This window comes from Colius striatus, chromosome 27 (genome assembly GCF_028858725.1).
Source record: "Colius striatus isolate bColStr4 chromosome 27, bColStr4.1.hap1, whole genome shotgun sequence".
Classification (NCBI taxonomy): domain Eukaryota; kingdom Metazoa; phylum Chordata; class Aves; order Coliiformes; family Coliidae; genus Colius; species Colius striatus.
Window position 1 is genome coordinate 2,166,141 of NC_084785.1, and position 25,295 is coordinate 2,191,435.

The window sequence follows — 25,295 nt, forward strand, 5'->3', positions numbered from 1 at the left end:
CTTGGCAGGGAGGGAGAAGCAGCCACAAGAAATGAAGTGAGCTAGTGGTTGCTTGGCTGAATAGATCATCACTAAAAGCAAATCAATGTCCAAACCAGGAACAAGTCTACCAGTTGATTTAAGGAACCCAGGGGTGAAAATTCATCAGCGTGCAGTTGGGAGTCACAGCCACCACCATCCCTGTGCCCCACAAGTCACAAGCTGCAGTAGATGCTTTTGAAAGAATTAACTGAGGGAGGGAAAAGGGGAAGTGGCTAGAAATGGGCATCAATGATAAATGAGGCTTTGCAGAAACCACAAAGGGAGAAAAGGGCCGTTGGCACCCAGCAGCGTCTGGAATAACAGACGGGAGTTTGTGTGGGTGGGGACCTTGACAATGGTGGTTGCTGGTCATGTGGGAAGGAGAGGTATAAAAGGGAAGGAGCTTGCTGAAAATACCCCTGTCCTCTATTTAAATCAAAAGCAGAGGGTGTTGTTATATCACAGGAGGAGGAAGGAGTTGGTTCTGTTCCAGCAGGGATGAGGAGCTTTGGTAGGCAGCGAGTGTGAGATGGGGAGTGTTGTTGTTCTCAGTCAGCAGGTCCCAGCGTTGGCACGAGCTGGCCCCACGCTCTGCACCCTCACTGCTGCTCCTCCAGGCCACTGGGGAAGGGGAGGAGGTTTCTAGGTGAAGGTGAGCGTGGAGCCAGGCGTGGCAGTGCCAGGGAAGCCAGGCAGAGCAAGCTCTGGAAGGGGACTGGAGGATGGAGCTTCAGCAGGACAACGACATGGGTGTTGTGCATGAGGCTTGGAGAACTAGGGCTGGCCAAAATAACTTCATCTCTTCTGATGACAGCACAAATAGAGCCCATACAGGTGATGAAGCTGATGTCATCAAATGCCAGCACACAAACAGAGATGAGCTCAGCACACACTGAAAGGACTGAAAGCCAGCCCCAAGGCTCCTGAGAAAGGGTTTGTTGCAGCCACTTGAGCTGCCATTCCTTCACCTCCCACCCCTGTGCCTCTGCCTGTGCCTGGCATGGACACGTGTCCCTTGGTGTGGTGGCTTTCTGACAGGGGACAGAGGAGGCACAGCAAGAGAGGAAGAGGCAGACTGCCCAAAACCAGGCTGCTGCCAGCAGAGGAGTGAGCAAGCAGATGATAAAGGGAGCTGTGGGGAACAGAGAAATTGGACCAGATGCATGCAGAGCGTGAGGAAAGCAGCAGCAATGGATGGTTTGGCCCTGGTGAGGTGGCTGGGGGTATGGCAAGAAATCCCTCACAAGATGCTGAGATGTTCAAGGTTGTCAGCTCAGCTTAAATCAGCGGTGCAAAGTGGGAGCAGATGCTGGGGCCAGCTCAGGCTGCTGAGCTGTGCCTGGCAGGAGGGCTCCCAGCACCCCCAGGAAGACCACGGGGGATGAGGGATCTCTGTGCAGCTCAGCAAACCCTGGGCTAAAGCCTCCCCTGGGCTGAAGCCTCCCCTGGGACCTTTTGGCCTTGTGAAGGTCTCAGAGCCGTTGTGCTGTGGGTGAATGTACAGAGAAGTGAGGACAGTGGTGAGCAAACCCTCCCTAAGCCAGGGTGATGGGAGTTGCTGCATCTTGCAGCAGCTGTGCCATGGGCCCTGCAGGGATGTGATTGTCTCCTGTGCTGTGTGCTCTGGGCAGGAGTGTGCTGCACAACTTGATTTATGCAAGAGCAAATTGCATTTCATAGCACAATTCAGCCCTGCTTTGCCCTGTCATGTTTTAGGGTTGAATCTGCAGGACTCTGCTGCCTCTGCCACAATGTGTTCAAATAGATTTGATAGAGATAGAAATGATCCATTTATTTCCTTTCATTGATGGGCCTCCTTACAATAGCACAGGAGCTGGCAGTGCAGAAGTCTGCAGTTGCTATGTGAAAACAGGCTCTTCCCAAGCTTTCCCCCCTCCCTGCATAGAGGGGACTGGTTTTAAAGCAGAAAGCATTAAGCTGGACTTCTTGCCTCCTGAAGGAGTTGTTTCCAGACACTGGAGAGAGGGAATTGAAGTGCAAATGCTTTTGGCTTAACACTTTGTGGAGCTACAAAGGAAATCTCCACAGGCACAGAGATGCTCAGTGGCCCCTGGGATCAAACTGTGGTGGCTGATGATGAACAGGCAGCTTGGTTTAGACTCTGGATTTACACCTGGGTCGAGGTTTTGCCTTTTCTAAGACTCGTCCATGCAGTGAGATGGATCAGAATGGGAGCTGGCTGTGCCCTGAGCCCACCTTCCTGCCTGTGTCTCAGCCATCCTCCTGCTGCTGTGTCCTCCAAAGCTCCTCCAGACACACAGGACCTCTGAGTGGGATGGCAAGGGCTGGCTGGAGCCCAGGAGTGTGCCAGCAAGGTCTGTGCCACCCCCTCCCTGCCACTTGCCCTTCTCACACCTCAGAGCTGCAGACTCCAAGTCTGCTTTGTGTGCAGGGAACAGAAAACCCACAGGGCTGTTTGCAAGCAGCAGGCTGAGAATAATCACTTTGCTCTTGCTGTGGTGTTAGGATGATAAATACACATGTAAATGTAGAAAATACCAGAGATAAAGTGGGTGACAAATGGGCTGAGCTACCTCCTCTCCCAGAGAGGGAGTGAGATGTGCACTATGTATTGCAAAGGCCAGGGATGATTTTAAGCTCTGTTTTTATCACTGTGGGATAATAAGGCTGCATAAGGAGCCATGTGGCTTTAAATTATGCCAAGCATAAGTTACTTCTTTACCTTAGCATTCATAAATCCAAACAAATGCATGAGGAAAGGTGAGGAGTGTGCTAGAGAGAGCTGGAGCTTCTCTGCCTTTTGGTGCTGACATTTGGACATCATTTGTGGCACAGCTGAGTGGCACCAGAAAGAGCACTGACAGATGATGGCTGTGGAGATCTTGCCTTCTCATCTCACAGGGAAACAGACCTGCAAGCTTTTTAACCTTCAAATTCAGTAGCCTGGGGTTGTGTGCCTGTGGCTATCCTGAAGGGCTGGAGGAACTCACCTGAGGGAAGAGCTGTGTGAACTCAGAGGGCTCTGGCCAGGCTGCAGCCATGGGCTGGGGGCAGTGGGGTGAGGTTTAACAAGGGAAACTGCTGGGTCCTGCACTTGAGCCACATCAACCCCATGCACAGCTCCAGGCTGGGGCAGAGGGGCTGGAAACTGCTGGAGGGAAAGGACCTGGGGGAGTTGGTGACAGAGGCTGAGCAGGAGCCAGCAGCGTGCTCAGGGGGGCAAGAAGCAAAGGGCAGCCTGGCTGGGCTCAGCAGTGGGGTGGCAGCAGGAGCAGGGCAGGATTGTGCCCCTGTGCTGGGCCCTGGGGAGGCTGCAGCTCCAGGGCTGTGTCAGTGCTGGTCCCTCACTCACTGCCACAGGGACACTGAGGGGCTGCAGCGTGGCCAGAGCTGCTCCAGGGAGCTGGGGCAGTGCCCAGCCCTGGAGGGATCCCAAAGCCCTGGAGCTGAGGTGCTGAGGCTGTGGGTCAGTGCTGGGCTGGGCAGGGCTGGGACTGCAGCAGCTTCAGGGGCTTTTGCAGCCCAAACAATTCAACGATTCTGTGGCTGTGGGAAGGATGCTCTGAGGCTGTCTGGCTGCTCCAAGGGCTGTAAAGGTTTGGTAAAGGAATTCAGCTGAGAATCTGTCCACATTTCCTTTACTTTTGACTCTCCTCTAGCCACAGGACACTGTGCAAAGGACCACGGGCCTCATCCTGCCCCCTATCCTGTCCTTATGCTCTTCCAGTGTGCAAGGCTGCCCGAGGTGACACCAGCTGAGCCTCCCTTCAGGTGGCCAAGCAGAGCACTGCCACATTCTGAGGCTGTCTTCTCACCCTCCTCCTTTGCATTTCAAACCCCTGGTTTGTCATTCCTTCATGATGCCATCCCTGCCTGGCCTGCTAATCACCCATAGCTGAGGCTCTGGGGCTTCCCTGTGCTTAGCTCTGCCTTCAGCAGGTCTCCTTGTCTAAATGCAGGCAGGAGGACAAGTTAGGGAAAGCTATTTGACATTATTTATCTTGACTGATTTGCTCCATTAAGAAGAATTCTTGCACAGTCACATTTCTGCATGCAGATACAGCTCTCTGGCAAATTTAGCTCCAAATTCACACCACAGGAAAGAAAGAGTGTTCCAGAACGTGCTGATGATCAGTTAATAGCTTCAAATTGCAAATCTGTGATCTGAAATGATAACATGAGCATGGCATTGCTCTGAGAGGCAATCAGAGATGGAGATCCAGAGGAAACATTTGCATCACAATAGCTGCCCTGCATGTCTGGGTCCTGGGTGCAGGGATGGAGCAGTTGGAGTATCCTCCTTCCCCTTTACATCTCCTGCAAGGTAAGAACTGGCTGTAAGTTAGCAGCTGGAAGGTTTATGCCTGTGCTGCTGCTGTAGAAGCTTTTAAGTCTCTCCTCTGTGTTTTGCACATCCCAAGGATTGCTTTGTGTGTTGATGCTGACATGAGCAGGACACCTCTCCATCCCTCCTTGCCCTCACCTGCTATTGAGCTCTTGCTCATGCTCAAAGGCAGTGTGAGACCTGCCCTTGCTGCCCAGCATGGCCCTCACAGAAGAGGCTCCCCCAGGCATCTCTCCCTCATCCCTTTACAAACCTACAGATCCCTGTTGTGGCATAAATAATGTTTCAGAAGTGTGTGCCCTTTCCTGGGAGGGAGCACAGGGATGCTGTGCTGTGCTGTGCTGGGGGAAGAGCATTCAGCCCTCTGCTGAGTGGGGGCTGCTTGTTGGAATCTGGGATGGAACAGGGCAGGTTTTGGGACTGGTGACCACTGCTGGTGCTGGAAAACACAGTCTGCATCTGGCCTGTGTGGTGGTGGAGGGTGATGCCACCAGAAAGCAGAATGAGCTTCCAGGGATGGTTTCTGTATCAGGTCAAGCCTGGGCTTTGCTCTGCTTAACCTGGAGCACAAAGCCTCTGTTTTCATGGCTGTCTGGAAGGTTTTAGTGTTCTACTCCCCTTAGAATGCTGGAGAGAGGAAGAGGAGCTGAGGATCCATGCAGTCCTTACCCCTCTCAGCAGGGCCAGCCCCAGCTGGGGCTGAGGAACTCATTAGATTTCATAATGCCCAATCTGCTGATAATTAAACCCACAGGAGAATCTTCCTTCAGACCTTTGGCAGGTAGCAGTGGGCTCATTGCCATGACAGTCAGGTTTTATACCCCTTATTCTTCTGTAAGTGCAGGAGCTATGAATTGCTGTCTGGATCTGTGCCTCTGATCCCTTGTGATGCCACCCTGTCCCCTCCTGAAGCTACACAAGCCTGGCCTTTGCCATCTCTCCTGCTGTGGAAACGGTCTGACAGCAAACGTTGCTCTTCTCTCACCACCTTGATCCCTGCTGGATCTTCAAGGGGCTGCAGGACTTAACCAGGAGAGGTGTGGGTGGACCATTCCTCCTGCTCATGGCAGGTGTCATCATAACTCCCCAGTTTGAGCCCAGGAGGAACCTCTGTGAGATGCAAACGCTCCTCACCCCATTCTTGCCTCCCTTTCTCCTCCCGTGCTGGGTACATTCAGCCAGGGGGTGTGCTGCTGCAGACTGGTGCTGTGTGCACAGCAATGGAGCCTCTGCCTTCTGTTATAACTTCATTTCTTTTCTTCTTGCCCTTGTTCTTCTCTTCCAGAGCCGCAAACATGCCAGCAAGGTTCGTCTCTATTACATGCTTCACCCCATAGACGGAGGCTGCCCAGCGAAAAAGCTCCGCTCAGAAAACGTGGGTATCCCTTCAAGCCCTGCTCACTCAACTGCCTGTGTGAGCCATTGGCTGTGCTACCACCATTCCCTGTGTGTCCCAGCCACAGGTACCCAGAGGTAACACCTAGGTTAGCTGAGATGCTGAGGAACTGGAACTCATTTCCAATGAGCCCTACAAGCAATATGATGTGCAGCAGCAGCAGCACTTGGGGGTTTTACTTGCTCAAATGTTCCTGCAGAGGGGAAAGGCAGAAATATGCTGGTGGTAAATGTGCTGATGGCAATTGTTCAGTGGAAATGCAGTGGGCAGTTTTGGGGAGCTCCTGCACATAGGTGAGGCAGAGCCATGGCTGCTGGAGGCTTCTCAGCTGGGATGGAAGCAAAGGCTGTGCTGCAGCCCCTCTGCCAGCAGCTTGGGACTTCACTGAATCCCAGCATGGTGGGGGCTGTGAGGGTCCTGCAGAGATGCCCCAGCCCCTGCTCAAGCAGCTTCCCCTGGCTCAGGGGGCACAGGAACGTGTCCAGGTGGGGTTGGGAACCTCCTGAGGAGCCTCCACAGCCTCCCTGGGCAGCCTGGGCCAGGGCTCCCTCCCCTCAGCACCAAAGGACTTGCTCCCTCCACCTGCTGCCCACACTCTCTTCATGCCCCTCAGGATGCCACTGACCTTCCTGCCCACGAGGGCACGTTGCTGCTCGTGTTTCTGTGCTCTCCCAGGTCTGTCTCTAGCAGGTCACCCCCAGCCTGTGCTGGTGCCCAGGGGGGTCAGGGGATAGCTGTGGTGTTGTCAATGACTCTGCAGGTCCTGAGGGCTCTTCTTCCCCTATTTTTTTACTGTGACTTGATGCAAATGAGGTGCTGGCCCCCAAAAGGCTCCTCAGAACAGCTTTGTGGCCAGGCTGTGAGTGCAAAGAGTTGCCATCAGCTTCCTCCATGGCATCCAGGCAAACGAATGAACGTGGGGAAATCAGCCCAGCTCCCAGGCATTGGTCTGGCAGTGGAGGGAGCCTACATTGCTAAGGGACTGATTCACAGTGAATTATTCATTGGGCTCTTTCCCATGTGCTAGGGCCAGTGTGAGAGCTGGTGATGAGGATCCCAGCAGATAGCATCCCAGCCATTTCACATCTAGGGGATTGTGACTGTGGCTTAATGCTCTCTATTTAGTGAGAAGTCTCATTGAAGGGAGGAGGCAGCAGGTTCTGCCAGAGGAATCTGAAAGCTCCTTCACACAGTCATTACAATTGTAGTGGAGCTGTTATGTTGCACACAGGGTAATTGCAGATGCAATCTACCTCTTAACCATGGGAGCTCTCAGTATTTTGGTTGACCTCTCAGTTACAGGGTATGAAAGGTGCAGTGGTCCTGCACAGAGTGGCTCAGGGCTGGGGCTTCATCACCTCTGCCAGAGAGCTGCATGTGCACCTCAGCACAAGGGTATGGTGAGCAGAGAACCAGGCAGACCTCAAAGAAGTCAAGGCTCAGCCATTTCCCTTTGTGTGTGTGAAAGGCAACGGTGAGGAGTGTGATTGTGTGTTTGCTGCTGTTGGCTGGTGCCAAGGGCAGCCCTTGGTGGGGGATGAGCTGAGTCCTCATGCAGGAGGTGACTGATGAGCCACGTGAGACCCAAAGTGTTGGTGTTATAAAAATACAGCAGGGAAGATGTGCCAACGTTCCCAACTCAAAGCAGGGCTGTTGCTGATCAGCTGTTCCCCAAGCCTTTGCATTTAAAGAGCAGAGCAGTGCCTCAGCCAGCTCTGGTGCTGCAGGAGGTGGCTGGCAGTGATGGCTGTGTGTGGTATACTGACTTCAACAAATACCAGCTACAACCCATCAAAACCCATTAGATTCCAATGCAGTGGAAGCACCTGCAGCTAAAAGGGGAATATTAGGCTTTTGTTCATCCAAAGCTGTGCTGTTCCATGGCCTCATGCAGTGGGGGTTGTGTCCTTCTGACCACAGCACTGAACTCGTCTCCTTGCCAAGGGGAAGCAGAAGCTGCTGCAGCTCAATGCAACAGGCTGAGAGAGCATTTGCTGCCTGACCTGACAGTGAGGCTGCTTGTTGTTTGAGGGCTGTAAAAGCACTCTGCACTCCCCAAACACCCCTTCTCCTTCCCTACATTTGTACAGTTACACAACCAGCCTGGAAGTGCTGAGACAGTTCTTCATGCTCTGGATAACGACTCGATGGGCTTCATTGCTGGGGGGAGGGGGATGGTTTTGGAGGAGGAAGAGGGGAAAACCCTCCTGTCTCTGGTGTACTGAGTGACTGCTGACCTTTTATTTCAGATTCCCACTTGGCATTTCAGCTGGAGGGAAGCTGAGCAGGCTGCAGCCTGTGACAGGGCCCTACTGATGCTCAGAGTCATATCCTCAAGTGCCAGGGTTGGTGAATCAGTTTGAAGCAGCCTTTTCTGACAGGAGCCCTGGTGATGGTCAGGACAGACATGACAAAAATCCCTGATGTGCTGTGAAACACATGTTTTTGGGGGGTAGGGGGGATGGGAGAAAAGCTTTCCATTCCCTTCTGTCTGTATTTGTACTATAAGGCAGGGGATTGATTCAGCCAGCATCATCTTCTTGAAAAGAGAAAGGAGCTGTAATAGGAAGGAAAAGTTGTTGGAGGGAAGATAGCAGGATATTAGATTTGGCTGCTGAGGGTAATGCATGTGTGGCCAGTCAGCTCTGGAGATGGATAAGCTGAGAGCTGTGCCTCTGAGCTAAATGGTGCCAGAGGCTGCCTTGGGAAGCTCAGCTCCATGCAATCCCTGGATGATGGGGGTTGGAAGGGCCCTGCAGAGCTCACCCAGCCCAGTCCCTGCTCAAGCAGGTTCCCCTCCATCAGGGGACACAGGAACAACGGGGTTGTTCCTCCCTTGGTGCAGCACTTTGCCCTTGTTGAACCTCCAGAGGTTCCTCTCTACCCAACTCCATCTCTCAGTCTTCCAGTGAATCAGCCACTTCTCCCAGTTTTAAGCTCCCAGTCAGCAAGGCAATCCCAGTTTTTCACTGAGCATTACAGAGAATATCTCTGTAACAGCAGCCCCTTCTGCATGCACAGACAATTAACTGGCATTTAAAAGCCACTCTGCAGTGCCTTGAGTGCTGTGTTTTATGTTGCTGTGTTTCCAGGCTTTGGATCATCTTTTCTTCTCAGTAAAACCTAGGAAATGAAGGCAGCAGATTTGTATCAGTGGAATAAAAACCCTTCTCTTGTCTTTTTTTCCTGAGGATTGCTTAAGGAACATCCAGCAAAGGACAGCAACTGCCTGGTCCTGTGTGGGGATGATGCCTTTTAGCAGCTTGTTAACAGGCATCTGAACCACTGCACTGAATTCTGTTGGATGTACCAAACTTGCTTTGAAGTTTATAGTATTACAACAAAGAAGCCTTATCAATTAGGCTTGGCACAGCTATGGAATGGGGAGAAGGTTCTGGAGTGTGTCCAAGGAAAGGCAACAGAGCTGGGGAAGGGGCTGGAGCACAAGGGGCTGGGGAGGGGCTGAGGGAATGGGGGTGCTGAGCCTGGAGGAGGCTGAGGGGGGACAGGAGCACTCTCTGCAGCTCCCTGACAGCAGCCTGTGGGGAGCTGGGGGTCTCTGCTCTCAAGTACCAAAAGGAAACAGCCTCAGGTTGCCCCAGGGGAGGTTGAGGCTGGAGCTGAGGCAGAACTGTTTCCCTGAGAGGGGTGTCAGCCCCTGTGCCAGGCTGCCCAGGGAGCTGGGGCAGTGCCCAGCCCTGGAGGGATCCCAAAGCTGTGGGGCTGAGGTGCTGAGGGGTCAGTGCTGGGCTGGGCAGGGCGAGGGCAGGGCTGGGACTGCAGCAGCTTCAAGGGCTTTTCCAACCAAACTGATCCTATGAAGATAAGCCCCATCAGCTTTGGGCAGCTGATGCTTTACCTCTGAGCCCACGGGGTCTGTCATTGTGCTTCAGTTTGAGTGTGTCCCTTTGCCTGGTCAGTGCTGCATCCCTGCAGAGGTTGCTGAGAAGGGATTGCCTGGAGGAGACTGCAAGAAAACAAGTGGTGGAAATATTCTGTGCACGTTGGCTGGCTCCAGGCAGCGTGGGGTTAGGGAGTTGCCTGTGTGGGTTTTACGAGAGCTCATTTGAGCTGTTAGTGCCTGTTTACTGCTGGTGCTTCAGGCTGAGCTGGGGCTGGGAGCAAGGGAAGCAGCCAGGGGAGGTGGCTGACTGCAGCCAGGGGTGCAGAGCATCCCCAGAGTGAGTGTCTGCCCTGAGCAGGCTGTGGCTTGGCTAAGCCCTGGCCCAGCAGCACTGGCCCAGGCATCCTGATCCACAAGCCATGTTATTTTACCAGCTGGCTGCACAATCCTGTCAACACTGTGTCACTCAACGGGTGACAAAAGACACCCAGCTCAGGTTCCCCCCCCCCAGCCCATCTTGTTACAGGTAAAACAGCCTCTGACAAATGAGAAGGTATAATTACCCTTCAGGGCTAGATCCAGCTTGAGTGCCTGGGTGGCTTGGGGCAAGTTGGAGTGGAGGAGGAGGAGGAAGAGAGGCAATTCTGGTGATGAATGACAAAGTAAATGCTTAATAACACTCGAGCCCAAAAGCCTCCTGCATCCCACTAATGAGAGCAGCATTCAGTGCATGAAAAATAGCTGTCTGTTAGAGAGCAGAGGGTCTGTTGTGTATTGCACAGAGCTTGGGACTCTCAGGGTGACCAGATAAATGGGGACACCCTTCTCCTGCAGGCAAATTCCCATCCAAGCCTCAAGATGCTTACCCAGAGACTTGGCTGAACTCGGATCAGCTGCACAGCCAAGTGTGGGTCGGTGTAAGTGGGGCCTCAGAGTCTAAATGAGGCATCTGAAGGGTGTTTGAGGGAGAGGCTTTTGATTTCACGAGTTGAAATTCACTTCAGTGTGTGAAAGGAGGTTGGAGAAGAACAAAAATGTCACTGAGGAGCAGCTGAGGCAAAGGAAGACCCTGGGGTGTGACCATGGGGGCAGCAGCTCCTCACACCAGCTCTGTTGGAGGCTCTTTGTGAGGATCAAGAGAGGCTGGGAGTTTTTTCCCCCTTGCTCTTAACTTTCAAGTGATTTCCCTTTGAAGGCATCAAATATCTGGAGAGAAACCTATTTAAGAGAAGTGCAAATGCTTTATCAGCTCTTGAAGTTGATTTGTAGTTAACAACAGCACAAAGAGCAGGGAGAGCACGTGTCTGCCTCTAATTGTGCCCATTTGAGGGGAGAAAATTACCTTTGGCAGTGGGGCTGGGGTTGACTTTTGGTGGGTTCCTCTTTGCAAGTGTTGCAGAGCTCCTGTCTTGCCCCACAGCTGCTGGGAGCCTCGGAGGCATCCAGCCTCCAGGATGCTCAGCCCTTGCCAGTTGTGTGCCCACTCTGTGCCAGGTGATGCCATGGGCTCGTGTCAGCTGCCCACTCTGTGCCAGGTGATGCCATGGGCTCGTGTCAGCTGCTGGGGGGTAGGTTGGGATGTGCTGGTGGCTTTTGGCTAGTGGCTGTGTTAGCCTGGGCTGGGTGGGAGGACAGCAGGGGTAGGTGCTGGAGCTGTTCCCCCTGTTTATATTGAAGGGCTGTGTGACATGTGCAAAAGGAGAAGTGGCTTTTGGATGCCCCCTGAGTGGCTCCTGGGCTCTGCTGACCCTTTGCAGCCGTGGCCTGTGCTTGGTGTGCAGCAGGAGAGCGAGGGGCTGCCTGGGGACAAGCTGCAGGATGCTCTCAGAGCTTGTTGTGAAGTTGTTGTCAAATGAAGATTGCAGCTTCTCAAGCAGACTGTTTTCTGTTGTGACTGTGCACCAGCAGTTGGAATGCTTGCTTGAAAGAAAACAGAAGAGAGTGCATGACTGTTGCCAGATGGTTTGTGACTGGAGGGAGTTTTGCTGCAGCACAGGGGCCAGATCTGTCAGGGGATGAGCTGGGATGCTGGCTACCTGCTCCCAGGGGCTCACTGCCCAGCTTTGGGAAGGTCTTGCTCTGCACTGAGGAGTATTTCCAAAAGACAGCATTTGTAAATCCTCCTCAGTGGGCAGCACAATGTGCTGAGACCTTTGGAAAAGCCATGTATACAGCTGGCCCTGAGTGTGAGTCCAGCTCCCTTTGTGGAATGGGTTGAAGGGCTAATTGTGACTAATGGTGCAAACCTGCCTTCCCCCTTGCTTGTTCATTGTTTGTACCCTTGTATCTGTGGAAGCTGTTGGTAAACATTTGCTGGCAGCAGCACTTATGTTCTGCTCACAGATGTTCAGCCCAGGAGCTGTTTCAGAGCTCTTCTGCCAAGCCTCTTCTGGCTGCTCAGCTCCTCTGTGTTGGGCAGGGGAACCTCTGTGCTCAGCCTCCAACCCCCTGGTCAGAGCAGGGGAAGTCCCAGGGAATGTGTCTGTGCCTGGTTGTGTTTCCAGCCTGGATGCTGGGAGCTGTCACAGAATCCCCAAATCTGGGGCTCCTCCCTCCTCTCCTTCTCTGCATGATGGGAGGATAAGGGACTTTCCTCCCAGGGCTGAAGAAAGCAGAGCAAAGGCAGGAGATGTCTGGAGCTGGTGTGTGGCCATGCCTGGAGGGCTCACATGAGTCCAACTCATTCCTTTGGTTCTCCTACCTGCAGAGAGGGCTTCCCCTCACCCCTCCCTCAAATCCTGTCCCCCACAGCTGCCTTGGGGGCTCACACAGAGCCTGGCAGGAGGAAGCACTGATGGCAGGGAAAGCACCAGCTTTGTGTGTTCTGCCAGACACCAGGAGTAAAGCCTGGTGTGGATGTGGCACATGAGCCTTGCAGCTGTGGGGAGCACGAAACAGCAGCTTGAGCTCCCAGTCTGTGGCTGAGAACAGAGGCACTGGGGTCTCAGGAGTCATCCCTGGGCTGAGCAAGGCAGGAGCAATGCTGGGAGGGGGGAGACATGGACTGGAAACCCCTTGTAAACCATGGCCTTGGCATAACAACCTGGATTCCTCTCTCTCCTTTGTTCCATGCCTGTGCTTGGTGGGCTTATACACCTCTTCTCTTGTTTCTTTGTGTGTGTTTTTGTCTCCACCCAGGGCAGTGACGGTGACTCAGTGGATAAGAACAAATGCTGCACGCTGTGTAACATGTCCTTTACCTCAGCTGTGGTGGCTGAATCGCATTACCAAGGAAAAATCCATGCCAAAAGGTTAAAACTGTTGCTGGGTGAACAACCAGCATTAAAAGCCACAGGTAGGTCCCGAGGCAGCGAGCTGGAGCAGCAGGGTCTGGCTGGGGGAGGCAGGCTGGCTGGACCTGGCAGGGGATGCTGAGGGCTGGCAGAAGCAGCTTGGCATTTGTGTTGCTGGCATAACAAGCTTGAAAAGAATTGCTGATGCTCCTTATTGTGTGCTTTGTTCACAGAGATGAGTGGTTTAGCAGCCAGGGCTGCCCTTTGTACCACTGCCCTAGCTCTGGCTGCCTGAGATGTGCTTGGTGCAAGGCAACTTGTCTCCTCTGGGCACCAACAGCCAGCCTGGCTTTAATTAGCAGAAGTTACTCCTCAGCTCAGCTCAGATGTTTAATTCCTGTTACTGTACACACCAGAAGATCATTTGCTTTTACCTTAGAGGGAAACTTGGTCTTTAAAAACCCCTTGGATTTGGATTGATTGTCTTTTGGGTTTTGCCCAGATGGGTCTCCACACTTTAATAAGTGGGGGTACCTGCTGTGGCTTTGGGGGTGCAGCAGCCTCAGGGCTGGGGCTGGCTTGTGCCCAGTCCCCAAGAGGAGATGCCAGCTCTGGGCTTTTTAGTTCCTAGTGGGGAGTTTCAGATGTGATTAAATGGACAGAGGAGTCTCAGCTTTGGGTGTGAGGATGCACCCAGCACTCTGCCTTAATCCCAGACCAAGACCCCCCTGGACACGTTCCTGTGTGACCTGATCTAGGTGGGAGCTGCTTCTGCAGGGGGGTTGTGCTGGATGAGCTCTAAAGGTCCCTCCCAACCCCACCATGGTGTGATTCTATGGTCTGATTCTGTGCTTTGTCTCCTGAGGAAAGGGAACTTGCTGCCCTGCCCTGTGGCTCAGGAACATTCTCCCCCTCCCTTCACAGCGAGTGCCACTGACACAGAGCTGGGTGCCATTTCAGCCCAGCTATGAGGGAAAAAAACCCCTTTCCATGCAAGAAATCAGTCCAGCATGAGTTCCTTGCCAGAGTGCTAAAGTGTTTCTAACTTTGTATTTTGCTTCTTGCAGCAGAGTGAGGCTTTCTCACTTCCCTCCCACAGCAAGAGGGAACGTAAGGCAGGCTGGCATGAGCCAGTTAGCATTTCCAAACACTTGAAATAGCCAAACCCAGCAGCTTTTGTGTTTGTGTTGTAGATGGAGAAAGGTTTTGGAGGTGTGGTTTTTACCACTGGAGGGTTTGGGGGTGTTGCTGTGGGCTGGTGTGCTGAGCTGCTGGGGCACAGCTCAGAAGGAGATGTTTGCCTTAGTGGGGAGCTTCCACTTCCATCTGCTTCTCCTCAGGAGGATTTGGAAGACATTGGGGTGTTTTTAATTGGCAGGCTGGCTTCAGCACACCTTGGGGCTGGTGGCAGTTGTTAGTGGAACCTGAGGGATGTGGCTTTACAAGCAGGTTGTGTACTGTGAGGGAAGTGCCTGTGGGCAGGGGGTCTCTGCTGTAGGGGCTGCAGCTCATGGGGTTGGTGTGCAGGAAGGCTCAGAGCAGGGCTGGGGTGAGGCTTGGTGCAATCTCCCAAGGCAGGGATGCTGGTCCCACTGGCAGCATCCCTCCTGCACTGCATTTTGAGCACAAGCCCCTCATCTCGTGGAGAGGGGCCGTGGGGCTGCTGGTCCAGCTGCTGGCTGAGGAGCAGAGGATGCTTCAGTCATATTTCTTTAGTGAGAGGAAGATATAAATCCTTCAGACACCACCAGCTCTGTGAACCTCAGCCTCCCTGGTTCCCCTCTGGCAGCAGATAACATATAAACAAGGAGAGAGCTGACCAAAAGATTGGATAGATTTAACTTTATAGCCTGAGGTCTGTGGAGCAGTGAGTAAAATACATCCCAGAGCTGCTGGGCTGCCACAGGAGCTGGTTGTTTGTAATGGTCCAGATGCCCAGTCCCAGGTCTGGCCCATGCCCCTGAGCTGCTCAGCCCTGTCCCAGGGAGCAGCAAAGGGCCAGCACCCCCCAGCATCCCTGAGCTTTTGGGTTTCTAAGTGGGCAAGTTAACTGGAGGCTGGGTAGGGATGAGGTAGAGGAATCCTCTGCTGGGGGGAAGCAAATCCCAACGAGCAGGCAGGTGGTTTGTGAGACAGCAGAGGTGTCTTCCACAGGAGCCAGCTGTGTGACCTCTTCATTAACTAATCCCCAGTCAGAGCTCATTTGGCTCGTGGCAGCAGCAGCAGCAATGGAACTCTTCCCTGGGTGTTTCTGCACAGGCAGCCTGGTGAGGAGGGTGATGATGCCTCAGCAGGCTGTGAAACTCTGATACCTTGGCAGTTGTCATCCAAAACAATAGAAGCTCATAAACCCCTGGAAATTGATCAGGTTGGAAGTAACATTATATGCAAGATACAGTTTCCTTGAGGGGAAGCTAATGGCCATCCCTTCCTGAGCAGGTCAGCACATTTCTGCCAATATTGACTTCCCCAAGTCAATCACAGTGGCCTTTAGTCATAATTACACACCTAAATATACCCCTGCTTTGCTTTGTGCTGCCGTTGCTGGTGGCAGACACTGAGGTGGGCTCCTCACTTGCCAACCTGGAGCCTCTTCATCAAAGGAGAGCCACCCAGCTCCTCTTCCCCACCTTCACATTTGCCTGTCCTTGCATCTTGTGCTTTGTTCATTATTTAGGTAGCAGCCAAGTCATCTGGAAATGAAACCACAAGAGGAGAAAAGGAAAAGCACATGGAAGGGAGTTTCTGCCTGGGGGTGGTGATGAAGGGCTCATCATTGGGTGCTTTTGTGTCCCAGTGTTACCCCAAACTTCAAAGTGGCTTTTCCATGGCTTCTGTGACTGCCACTGCACAGGCAGACAAGGTGCAGCTCCCTTATGCAAAGGCTGATCACCTGTTGCCTTCTGAAATGATTTGGGGCCAGTGTTTGTCTTCCCAGACGACTCTGAAGGGAAAGGGGATGAAATCCAGGCGCTGGGTTGCTGGTACCTGGCAGGTCACAAGGTGACAGTGCTGGAAGGAGGGGACTGACTGCTGAGTGGTTGATTTTATCTGTGACTGTTAACGGTTTCTGCAGCTTTCCTTGTTCTTCCTGAGACCAAACTGGGCAGCCAGAGTCCTGAGATGGTGACAAATCTGCCTTTTAAAGTGGAGAAGGAGCTGTCTGCACGCCCTTTGTTGATTCTCCACTGGCAGCTTTTTCCTGGAAGCAGCAATTTAAGTGGAGTTAAGTTTATCAGCTTTAGTCACAACAGTGATAAGCTGTGTAACTGCCATCAGAGCATCCTCCTTTCCCAGCCAGGAGTGTGCAGACAGTTGAGGATCAGCCTGTGCTGTCCCTCCCTGCTGCTCTTTGAATGGGGAGCCCTAGATTCCCGAGCAGTCCCACCCCAAACACCCCTGTTCCCTGTGCCTAATGTGGGATGTGCCTCAGCTGTTCCTCAGCTGGCAGAAGCTCCTGGCTGGACGTTTGTTTCCTTGCAGAGAGCACGCTGAGCTCCCTGAAGCAGCCGCACACGGGCAGCGCCCCGGTCGTGGCGGCGCCGCAGCGCCGGGACTCGGACAGGTACTGCCAGCTCTGTGCAGCCTGGTTCAACAACCCCGTGATGGCACAGCAGCACTACGATGGCAAAAAGCACAAGAAGAACGCAGCCAGGGCTGACCTGCTGGAGCAGCTGGGGAAGACCTTGGACCTGGGAGAGCTGAGAGGTGAGAGCAGAGGTGTGTGGGGCGCAGGGATGGCAGCGCTGCCGCCTTTGCCCGCCGTGCAGGGGAGGCTGTGCTGCTTCTTGCTGCTTTGCTTTCTGCTTTCCTGCTGCCACAAAAAGCAATCCCCTCCTCTGAGATGCCAGTCTGCAGCTTTAGCAGCCTGCTTTCCTAGGGATTTCTTTTGGCTCTCCCTTCCATCAGCACACGCTCCTGCCCTCCAGCTAAACCCGGCTGTCCCTGGGAGCCCAGGGAGGAGAACACAGCACCAAACGGGGATGGGGATGTTTGTTGCTGGAGTCACAGCACTCCCTACATCTCCCTGATGGGCAGAGGGGCATTAGCTGTCTTCTGTGATTTAATTAGTGCTTGTAAAACACTGCAAAAGCCCCAGGCCAGCAGCACAGCACAAGGACCCAGCATTTGCTCTGGGTATGTTAAGCAAAAAGTTCTCCCTCTGTGTTGCTGCTGAAGGGAGAGGGTCTGTCTGTGTGTCTGTCCCAGCTCAGGCACTCACAGCTCTGCAGGTGATGGGGTCACCCAGATTGGAGCCTTTCCTGGAGGGATCTCCCCTCCTGAGCTGCAGCCAAAGCCCCCACACACAGCCCTGGGCCCCTGTGGCTGCAGCAGGAGCTGGGGGAGGACGGGCTGCATCACGTGTGGCTGTTGGGCTGGTTCCCAGCAGCTGAGGATGTGGCTGAGCCCTCAGCAGTGCCGAGGTGCAATGGCAGGAGAGTTCAGAGCCTCCTCCTGAACGTTCTCTGTGGTCATGGTGTGATCTGGGGAGGCTGCAGCTCCAGGGCTGTGTCAGTGCTGGTCCCTCACTCACTGCCACGGGGACACTGAGGGGCTGCAGTGTGGCCAGAGCTGGGGAAGGGGCTGCAGCACAAGGCTGGGGAGGGCTGAGGGAATGGGGGTGTTGAGCCTGGAGAAGAGGAGGCTGAGATGCAGCTCACAGACCAACACTTTATCCCTTGCCTCTGTGCTGGGACAGAAGCAGGAGCCTGGCTGATGAGGGTACATCAGCATTCAGCTGCAGAAGAGGAGGCTGAGGGCAGACAGGAGCCCTCTCTGCAGCTCCCTGACAGGAGCCTGTGGGGAGTTGGGGGTCAGGCTCTGCTCCCAAGTGACAAGACAAGAGAAAACAGCCTCAAGTTGCCCCAGGGGAGGTTGAGGCTGGAGCTGAGGCAGAACTGTTTCCCTGAGAGGGGTGTCAGCCCTGTGCCAGGCTGCCCAGGGAGCTGGGGGAGTGCCCAGCCCTGGAGGGATCCCAAAGCCCTGGAGCTGAGGTGCTGAGGCTGTGGGTCAGTGCTGGGCTGGGCAGGGGGAGTGAACAGGTTGGACTCCAGCAGCTTCAAGGGCTTTTCCAACCAAATTGATTCTGTGATTATAACCCTGTGTGCACAAGCAGTGTTTGACTGGAGCAGGCTGAGGAGAAAGTGCAGGTTTGGTTTCAGACCCCCCAGGAGCTGCAGCCTGCTCTGCCAGGGCCACCTTGCAGGGACACTGTCAACTACATTCTTTATTTCCCCCTTTGCTAAATTAAATCACTTTCCTCTCCATCCTAATGACTGTGACCTGCCTCGTGTGTGGCTTGGTCTCAAACCTTATAATGGTGATCCAGATCCTTCATGTGCTACCTACAGTGTGACTCACAATGCCATAAATGATTCATGGGGCTGAGTCACTGCCCACTGTTGGAAATCAAACCTGGGACAATAGCATGGAAGTGCTCAGTGCTTTGAACTGTGCCAAGCTCAAGAGTGGCTGAGGGTGTCATTAACTGTAAATAAATCAGTTGTGAAGTGTTTTATTCATTTAGCTTGTGCCTAGGAGAGTTGAAACTGGAGGGCTTTGCATGCTCATCAGCTTGGTTTTTAGCTTTACAGTGGGTCTGTGTGTGGTTGGGATTTGCAGCTGAAGCTGGGTGGGTCCTGCCAGTGCCCATCCATGGCAGGAGAGGGGAGCCAAGAGCTGTGCTGTGGCTGTGCACACCCCCTCTGCTCCCAGGTGACAGAGAGAGCAAACAGCCCCAAGTTGCCCCAGGGGAGGTTGAGATTGGAGATGAGGAAGAGCTTCTTCCCTGAGAGGGGTGTCAGCCCTGTGCCAGGCTGCCCAGGGAGCTGGGGGGGTGCCCAGCCCTGGAGGGATCCCAAAGCCATGGGGTGAGGTGCTGAGGCTGTAGGTCAGTGCTGGGCTGGGCAGGGTGAGGGCAGGGCTGGACTGCAGCAGCTTCAAGGGCTTTTCCAACCACCACAATTCCATCATTCCATGACTCCAGGGCTGTGATGTGCTCTGGGAGTGTTTAACTGTGAGGCCAGAGCACATCTCTACAGATGCAGAAGACACCTGGCTGCAGTAGCCCACACAGGTGAGATCTGCCTTCAGCCTTCCCTTGGCAGAGAAAGTCAGAGCTGACTCCCAGGGCAGTGCCAGCAGTGGCAGTTCAGAGATGCCCAGTGCTGGTGAGCCCCAGGTTGTCAGCAGGGTGCTGTGTGCCCCTGGCTGTGGGTGCCTTTGGTGCTGGGCATCACAGCCCTGTGCTCCCTCTGCCCTGCACTTGTTTTCCTGCCTCCTTGTTTGCTGGAGCTCAAACTCCTTCCCTTTCCACTCTGTCCCTGGTGCCTTCTGCCTTCACAGCTTGAAATATTAATTCTATTTTGACTGCTGAGGGAGACAAGCACTTGATGGCATTGTGTGAGCCTGGGAGGAGCTGTGGCACTTGCACCACAACACTTCAGCAGCTTTTGATGTTTTGATAATGGCTGTAATGAAATATTTATTGATAAACAGGAATGTGGGCTTGGAGAAATAACAAGAGAGGGATATTTTTGGGCAGCTGATATTTATAGGGAACAAAAGCATTGATGCTCCTCACCAAGTGCTGCTCCTCCTGTTGTTTTGAAGTCTGAGTTTCTTCTCAGAAATGAGAAAGAGGAGGGGGAAGAAAAGGAGGAACAAGGAACCCCTCAGTGACAGCATTTCTCTTGTCTGGATCGAGTTAGGGCTGCAATGCATCGAGTTGCTCAGGCACACAGGCAGCACATGGCACTGCTCTGGGCAGGCTTCAGCTCAGGCTCTGGGTGGGTTTGTGTGGCTTTGTGGTGGCCTTGCCAGCCCAGAAACCCCTGCTCAAGGGCTGGCCTGGAAACCCCTCTGCTCTTACTCCTTTTCCCTTTCCCCTTCTCCTTTTCTTCCCCCTTTCCCCTTCCTCTCCCTGTTTTCCCTCTCCCTTTCCCTCTCCCTCTCCCTTCCCCTTGAATGAACAAAATAAGCAGGAGGCTTTACAAGCAGACAGACCCTCCCTCCTGTCACTGTTTGTAACTTGGGCTTTGTCAACTTTCTGTGCCAAAAGCAACTTGCCAAAGCACCTCTGAGGCTCTCCAGTAAAACCTGCATTCAAGCTAGGGATGGAGACAGGTTCTGGACCAGTCTTCTGTACCTGGAGCTGGTTAGATGCTGTAAAGCCACAGGAGTGGAGGTCTTCTTGGGCACTTGGTCTTTGGTGAACAAGAAAAGCACCAGGACCTGGAGCAGAACGTGGTGCCTGTGCAGGGAATGGCTCTGAATCCCCAGAGCACAGCAGCCAGTGCAGCAGGGTGGGATGGGGATGGCTGCACAGGGCTGCTGTCACCTGAAGCCTTTGTGATTTCAGGGCAATTGTCACAGTTGCAGGTGCTGTCTTGCAAAGTCAGGCCAAGGGCTGGGTCTCATTTTCCTCCCCAGCTCGTGGCTCCTCTCAGTGCCTCAGAAACACGTTTCCTTCGGTGCTGTCACGTTGGGTTAATAGAGAGTGATGGAACAAGTGCTGCCCTGGGAGGTGCTGGAATGCATTTCATGCAGAGTCACATTAGTGACTGGCCTTGTTCATGTTTTACTGAGTGTGCATGGGAGCACATGCAGCTTTCCATGCCTGCATGCCATGGTGCAGGGGAGGGAGGATGCCAAAAAGGAGCTGTGACTCCAGAGAGAGCATTTGCTGGCACAGAGTGCTGTGCCTGGGACCACCTGCCTGTTGCAGGCTGCCTGCTGTGCTGCTGCTTCCACTCCCAGCACCCTTTGTTTGGGTGCATTTTATGAAACTACAGTTTCAGCCAAATTGGCAGCTTTAGTGAGCTCCAGGGAGAGCAATGCTGGGAGGTTTGATGTGCTGGAGGTGATTTTTGCCTGTGCTTTCATCCTGCAGCTCATTTGAGGCTGCTTTCCTTTCTCCACATCTCGTTTTCACAGGATCATAGAATTGTTTGGGTTAGAAAAGACCTTTAGGATCAAAATCTAAGCCCTCACCCAGCCCAGCACTAACCCAGGGCCCTCAGCACCTGAGCTCCACAGCTTTGGGATCTCTCCAGGGCTGGGCACTCCATCACCTGCAGAGCAGCACCGAGTCCTGCCAGGGCTGGATGTGGGCAGTGGGGGCAGGATTCCCCCTTATTCATCATCATAAGCAGCCTTGACACACTGCTGGGGAAAAAAACCCATCAGTGACTCCAGTTAGGAGCTGTAATTGCTGATGGTGCTTCCACCTACACGAGTAATTAAGATTCAATCAGGCTGCTGTTAATGTATGCTGTTAAATTAGCTGCTGAGCATTAGAACCTTATTACCTTAATTTAAGGTATCACCAGTCCCTTACTTGCCCAGTCCTGGTCTGTGCTGGGTGACCATCAGCACAGTGAGGGCTGGGGCTGCAGCAGGGGGCTGGTGTCAGCCCTGTGCTGCCTGGTCCAGCCTTTCCCCTGTGCTGTGGCACAGAGTGATGTGGCTTCTGATACCTGTAGGCTTAATGAAGGGAGCAGGAGCTGCCAGGTACAGGCAGAGGCTTCAGCTATAAAGCCACTGCTGCTGCATCAAGGATAAATTCAGCAGCAGGGCAGCCAGAAGCTTATGTGCAGCGTGGTTCTGTTGCAGATCAACTCCAGGTGAGTGGCTCAGTACTGCAGCAGCTTTTCCTTCCTCTTTTCCCCTGCTGCTCTGCACAGAGGAGCAGTGATCTTGAGATATTTGGAGATCTTTGATGTTGAACCTTCTGTTGGGCTGAGTTCCCAGGTGAGAGCTGTGTGAGGTGCTGGAGAAGAGCAGGTCTGTGGGTGTAACAGAAGGGACAAGTGGCTTTTGGGAGTACACATGTACAGCCTGTGCTCTTCATCATGGGCAGCACCAGCTCAGTTGAGAATGCCATACTTGCTCTGAAGGAATTGTTTTAACAGTCTCTGCAAAGAAAAACTGCTGCAGAAAGTCAGGGGAGACTATGACATGGTGCATTAAAGCTGTTCCTACAGAGTGCAGCAGCCTGTGCTGAGAATCCCTCAGCTCTGGTGGGTTTAAGCTGAGCCCTTCAATTAAAGCTTGAAATGCTCTGCTCAGATCTTGGTGGAGGTGAATCAGTGCAAGCCAGAAACCCCACCACAGAGGCTTTACCATGGCAATCCCTTGTGGGCTTTTGTTTGAGGAGGACAGGACAGAAGTGAGTTCAACATCAGTGCAGTGGATGTGTAATGCCAGCCATGCTAATGCAGCCTGTGATGCCAAGGGAGTTATTAGGATGGTAAAACACAAAAGAGGGGAGGAGAGGAGAAACCACTCTCCTGACACTCAGCAGAGGAAGGGAGGCAACAGAATCTGGGGCTGGAAACACTTTGGTCTGCATTTTGATGCTTAATTCATGTCAGGTTTTGCCCTACATAGCAGGAGTAAGAGCCCTCAGGTTTCTCCCCCTCTCAGGGATGTCCAGAAGGGAAACAAGTCTTTAATGTGTGTTCAGCCACACTCTGTTCCCCTCTGCAGTAGCTGGGATGGTTGTAGTAGTTGCTAAAAGCAGCAGCTTCTCATTTCTCTGGTTTGATTGTAACAGTTCCTAAAAGAGGCTCCTCATTTCTCACACACCCTGAACCCAGGCACTGCTCTGTCTCCTGGCCCAGGTCATTCCCTCAGGGAATGTGGTTTTAAAGAGGAGAAAGGGATGAACTGAGTGTGTGGAGGAACATCCCTGGCAGCAGCATCCTCTCCTGTGATTGCCAAAGTCACTGAGGGATGGTTTGGGTGAAAAACTGTCTAGAAAGGCAAAGCAGAGCATTGGTGTGTAAAGAGCTGCTTGGCCCAGCATGTGCTAAGCAGGCTGCCATCCTCTGCAGAGGAAAAGGAGGAGTGCAGCAGGGCAGGCACTGACAAGAAATGCCTCAGGAATGAGCCATGCTGGGCATTTGTACAGGAAATCTAAAGTGACACCAATCCAAACTCATCTTGGCTGTTTTGGCAGGCACTGGGCAGCACAGGGGCTGGGGAAAAGGCCTTTTCTCCCTCACCTCTGAGCCTGATTGCTGCCTGCCTGCTGCCTTCCTATTTTTAGATGCTCAGCTTTCCAGAGGTGGCAAAGGCTTGATTTCCTTGTCCTGCTGAGACCTGAAAACACTCTCAGCCTGAAGTCATTAAATTATAATTGAGGGATGCAAGCTGTTAAATGAGGAAGAAGTCATTTGCTTATTTAGTACAATAAATAGAGCTGAAAATAGTGGCTTTGTCTCTCTTTGGGCACCTCAGGAGATTGTTTTTCTCAGGCTACTCTGGTTGCATCTGTAACCCTGGGCTCCTTCCCCCCTTCCCTGAGAGCCACCCAGGACAATTCCCTTCATTAGAAGGTCTGAAATGATGTGGGGTGAAAGGGTGGCAGCAGAGGAAAAGCCAGTCTGAGTGTCTGCAGGAAAAACCTGAACTTGGGTAGCATTAAATGAGCATTTCTTATCCTTTCCCCCTGTCAGGGAGCTGCAGAGAGGGCTCCTGTCTCCCCTCAGCCTCCTCCAGGCTCAACACCCCCATTCCCTCAGCACCTCCCCAGCACCCCTGTGCTCCAGCCCCTTCCCCAGCTCCAGCCCCTTCCCCAGCTCCAGCCCCTTCCCCAGCTCCAGCCCCTTCCCCAGCTCCAGCCCCTTGTGGGAGAATGGAAAGGCAATTGGAGGGCTGAGTGGCCTGTGATGCACGAGAGAGGTTTGCTGTGGGCAAGGGCTGATGCTCTGCTCATCCTCACTCATTTGTACTTTGCAGGTGCCACTTGGATTCTGAATACTCCCTAGCCCAGACACAGAGATGTTTTCCCTCCTGCTGCAGCCCTGAGCTTGCCCTGAGCTGGCCCTGAGCTGGCCCTGAGCTGCAGGGCTGCAGCTCTGTCTCACTCTGCCTTTTCTCCACAGGGCTGAAGCGCAGCTACACGTGCAGCACCTGCAGCGTCACCCTCAACTCCATAGAGCAGTACCACGCACACCTGAAGGGCTCCAAACACCAGACCAAGTGGGTATCTCTCTGCCTTTCCCCTCTGGGCTCCTGTCTGAGCCTGCCTAGATGAATACATACACAGAAACACTTCACCCTCCAGTGACTCTCATCTGATCCTGGAGGCACCAGCAGCTTCAGAAACACGGGGCTGAGCCCAGCTGGGCTTCCCAGAGCCCTGACAAAGCTGTTGGCTCTTAATGTCCTGCCAGTCTCAGCATGCACAGGGAAACCTGCTGTCACCTCCTTGCCATTTCCACACAGCCTGCTGCCTTTGCTGCTGCTGTTGTGCTGGTTTGCTGGGTTTCTGCCTGCAGACTCTGGGATGGCCACAGAATCATCAGATGCTTTTGGCTGGTAAAGCCCTTGGAGCTGCTGCAGTGCCAGCCCTGCCCTCACCCTGCCCAGCCCAGCACCAACCCTCAGCACCTCAGCTCCAGGGCTTTGCAATAGCCAGATGTGCTGTCCCTCCCCACCAAAGCATCTCAGGGGCTGCTGGGGAACCCAAATACCTGCCCAGACTGAGCAGTGCCTGCTGCTTTGGGACAGCTGAAGGAGAGGTGGGCAGCAAAGCCCCAAGACATTCATCCTGTCTGGTCCTGATGCCACAAGTGTTTGTGCTTAATGATACTGACTGTGCAGCTCCTTTCATGTGTTAAACCTCAGAAGAGACACTGCCTCCATCTCACACAGCATCCCAGCATGGTGGGGGCTGGAAGGGATCTCCAGCCCAAGCCCTGCTAAGGCAGGTTCTCAGGGGGCACAGGAACGTGTCCAGCTGTGTTTGGAAACCTCTGGAGAAGGAGCCTCCACCCCCTCTCCAATCTAAACCTCCCCTGGTGCAGCTTGAGGACTTTTCCTCTTGTGAATTGGGAGCAGAGCCTTGGTTTTTGCTCTGGGGAGGAGGCTCCCAGGGCCACCAGCAAGGCAAACAACACAGCACTATGTCAGTGCCAGGGCTCAGTGGCACTCACAGTGGTCCCCAGAGCTCTGGAGGCAGATGGGTTGTTGGTAGGAGGGTCCCTTCCCCTTTCATCTTGGTGAGGATGGAGCCAGCCTGTGCAGGGAGCACCAGGGTGACACAGAAGCCTGCAGGACTCCCCCTTCTTTTCTAAGGACCTTCCCTTTGTGCAAATGAACATTCTTATCAGCCTCTCTAAATTTAGGTTCTTATCATTTATTCATAATGACTTCAATCTGGTCACAGGAGATTGTCATGGGCACTGAGTACAAGAGGAAACAAAGGGCTACACTGAGAAGAAAGCATGTTACAAATGTAATAATGGAATGCCAATTAGAGGCATTTGTCTGACCAATTTCGATGGGAAATTGCTCTGATTATTCTATTTGCTCCATGCACTGTTCATTCTTCCACAGCTCTCTCTGAGGCTGGGTGTGAAGCACAGCACACATCCCCCCAGTGCCCACAGGAAAGTGCAGAGGCATGGGAGACAAAAGACTGGCAGCTTGGGGTTGTGCACAAAAGCTCTTCCCACCCTGTAATTA

The 25,295-nt window shown here is 53.4% G+C and overlaps 1 protein-coding gene across 1 annotated transcript in view; it reads left to right on the forward strand.

The window, feature by feature from the left end:
* Positions 1-23,862, forward strand: part of ZMAT4 (zinc finger matrin-type 4) — a 29,632-nt gene extending 5,770 nt beyond the window's left edge. Inside the window, exons 2-5 of the mRNA XM_010202260.2 lie at positions 5,634-5,723; positions 12,727-12,883; positions 16,305-16,529; positions 23,711-23,862. Of these exons, the coding sequence (XP_010200562.2) occupies positions 5,634-5,723; positions 12,727-12,883; positions 16,305-16,529; positions 23,711-23,862 (624 nt within the window). The remainder of the gene's footprint in view (positions 1-5,633; positions 5,724-12,726; positions 12,884-16,304; positions 16,530-23,710) is intronic.
* Positions 23,863-25,295: the final 1,433 nt, after the last annotated feature.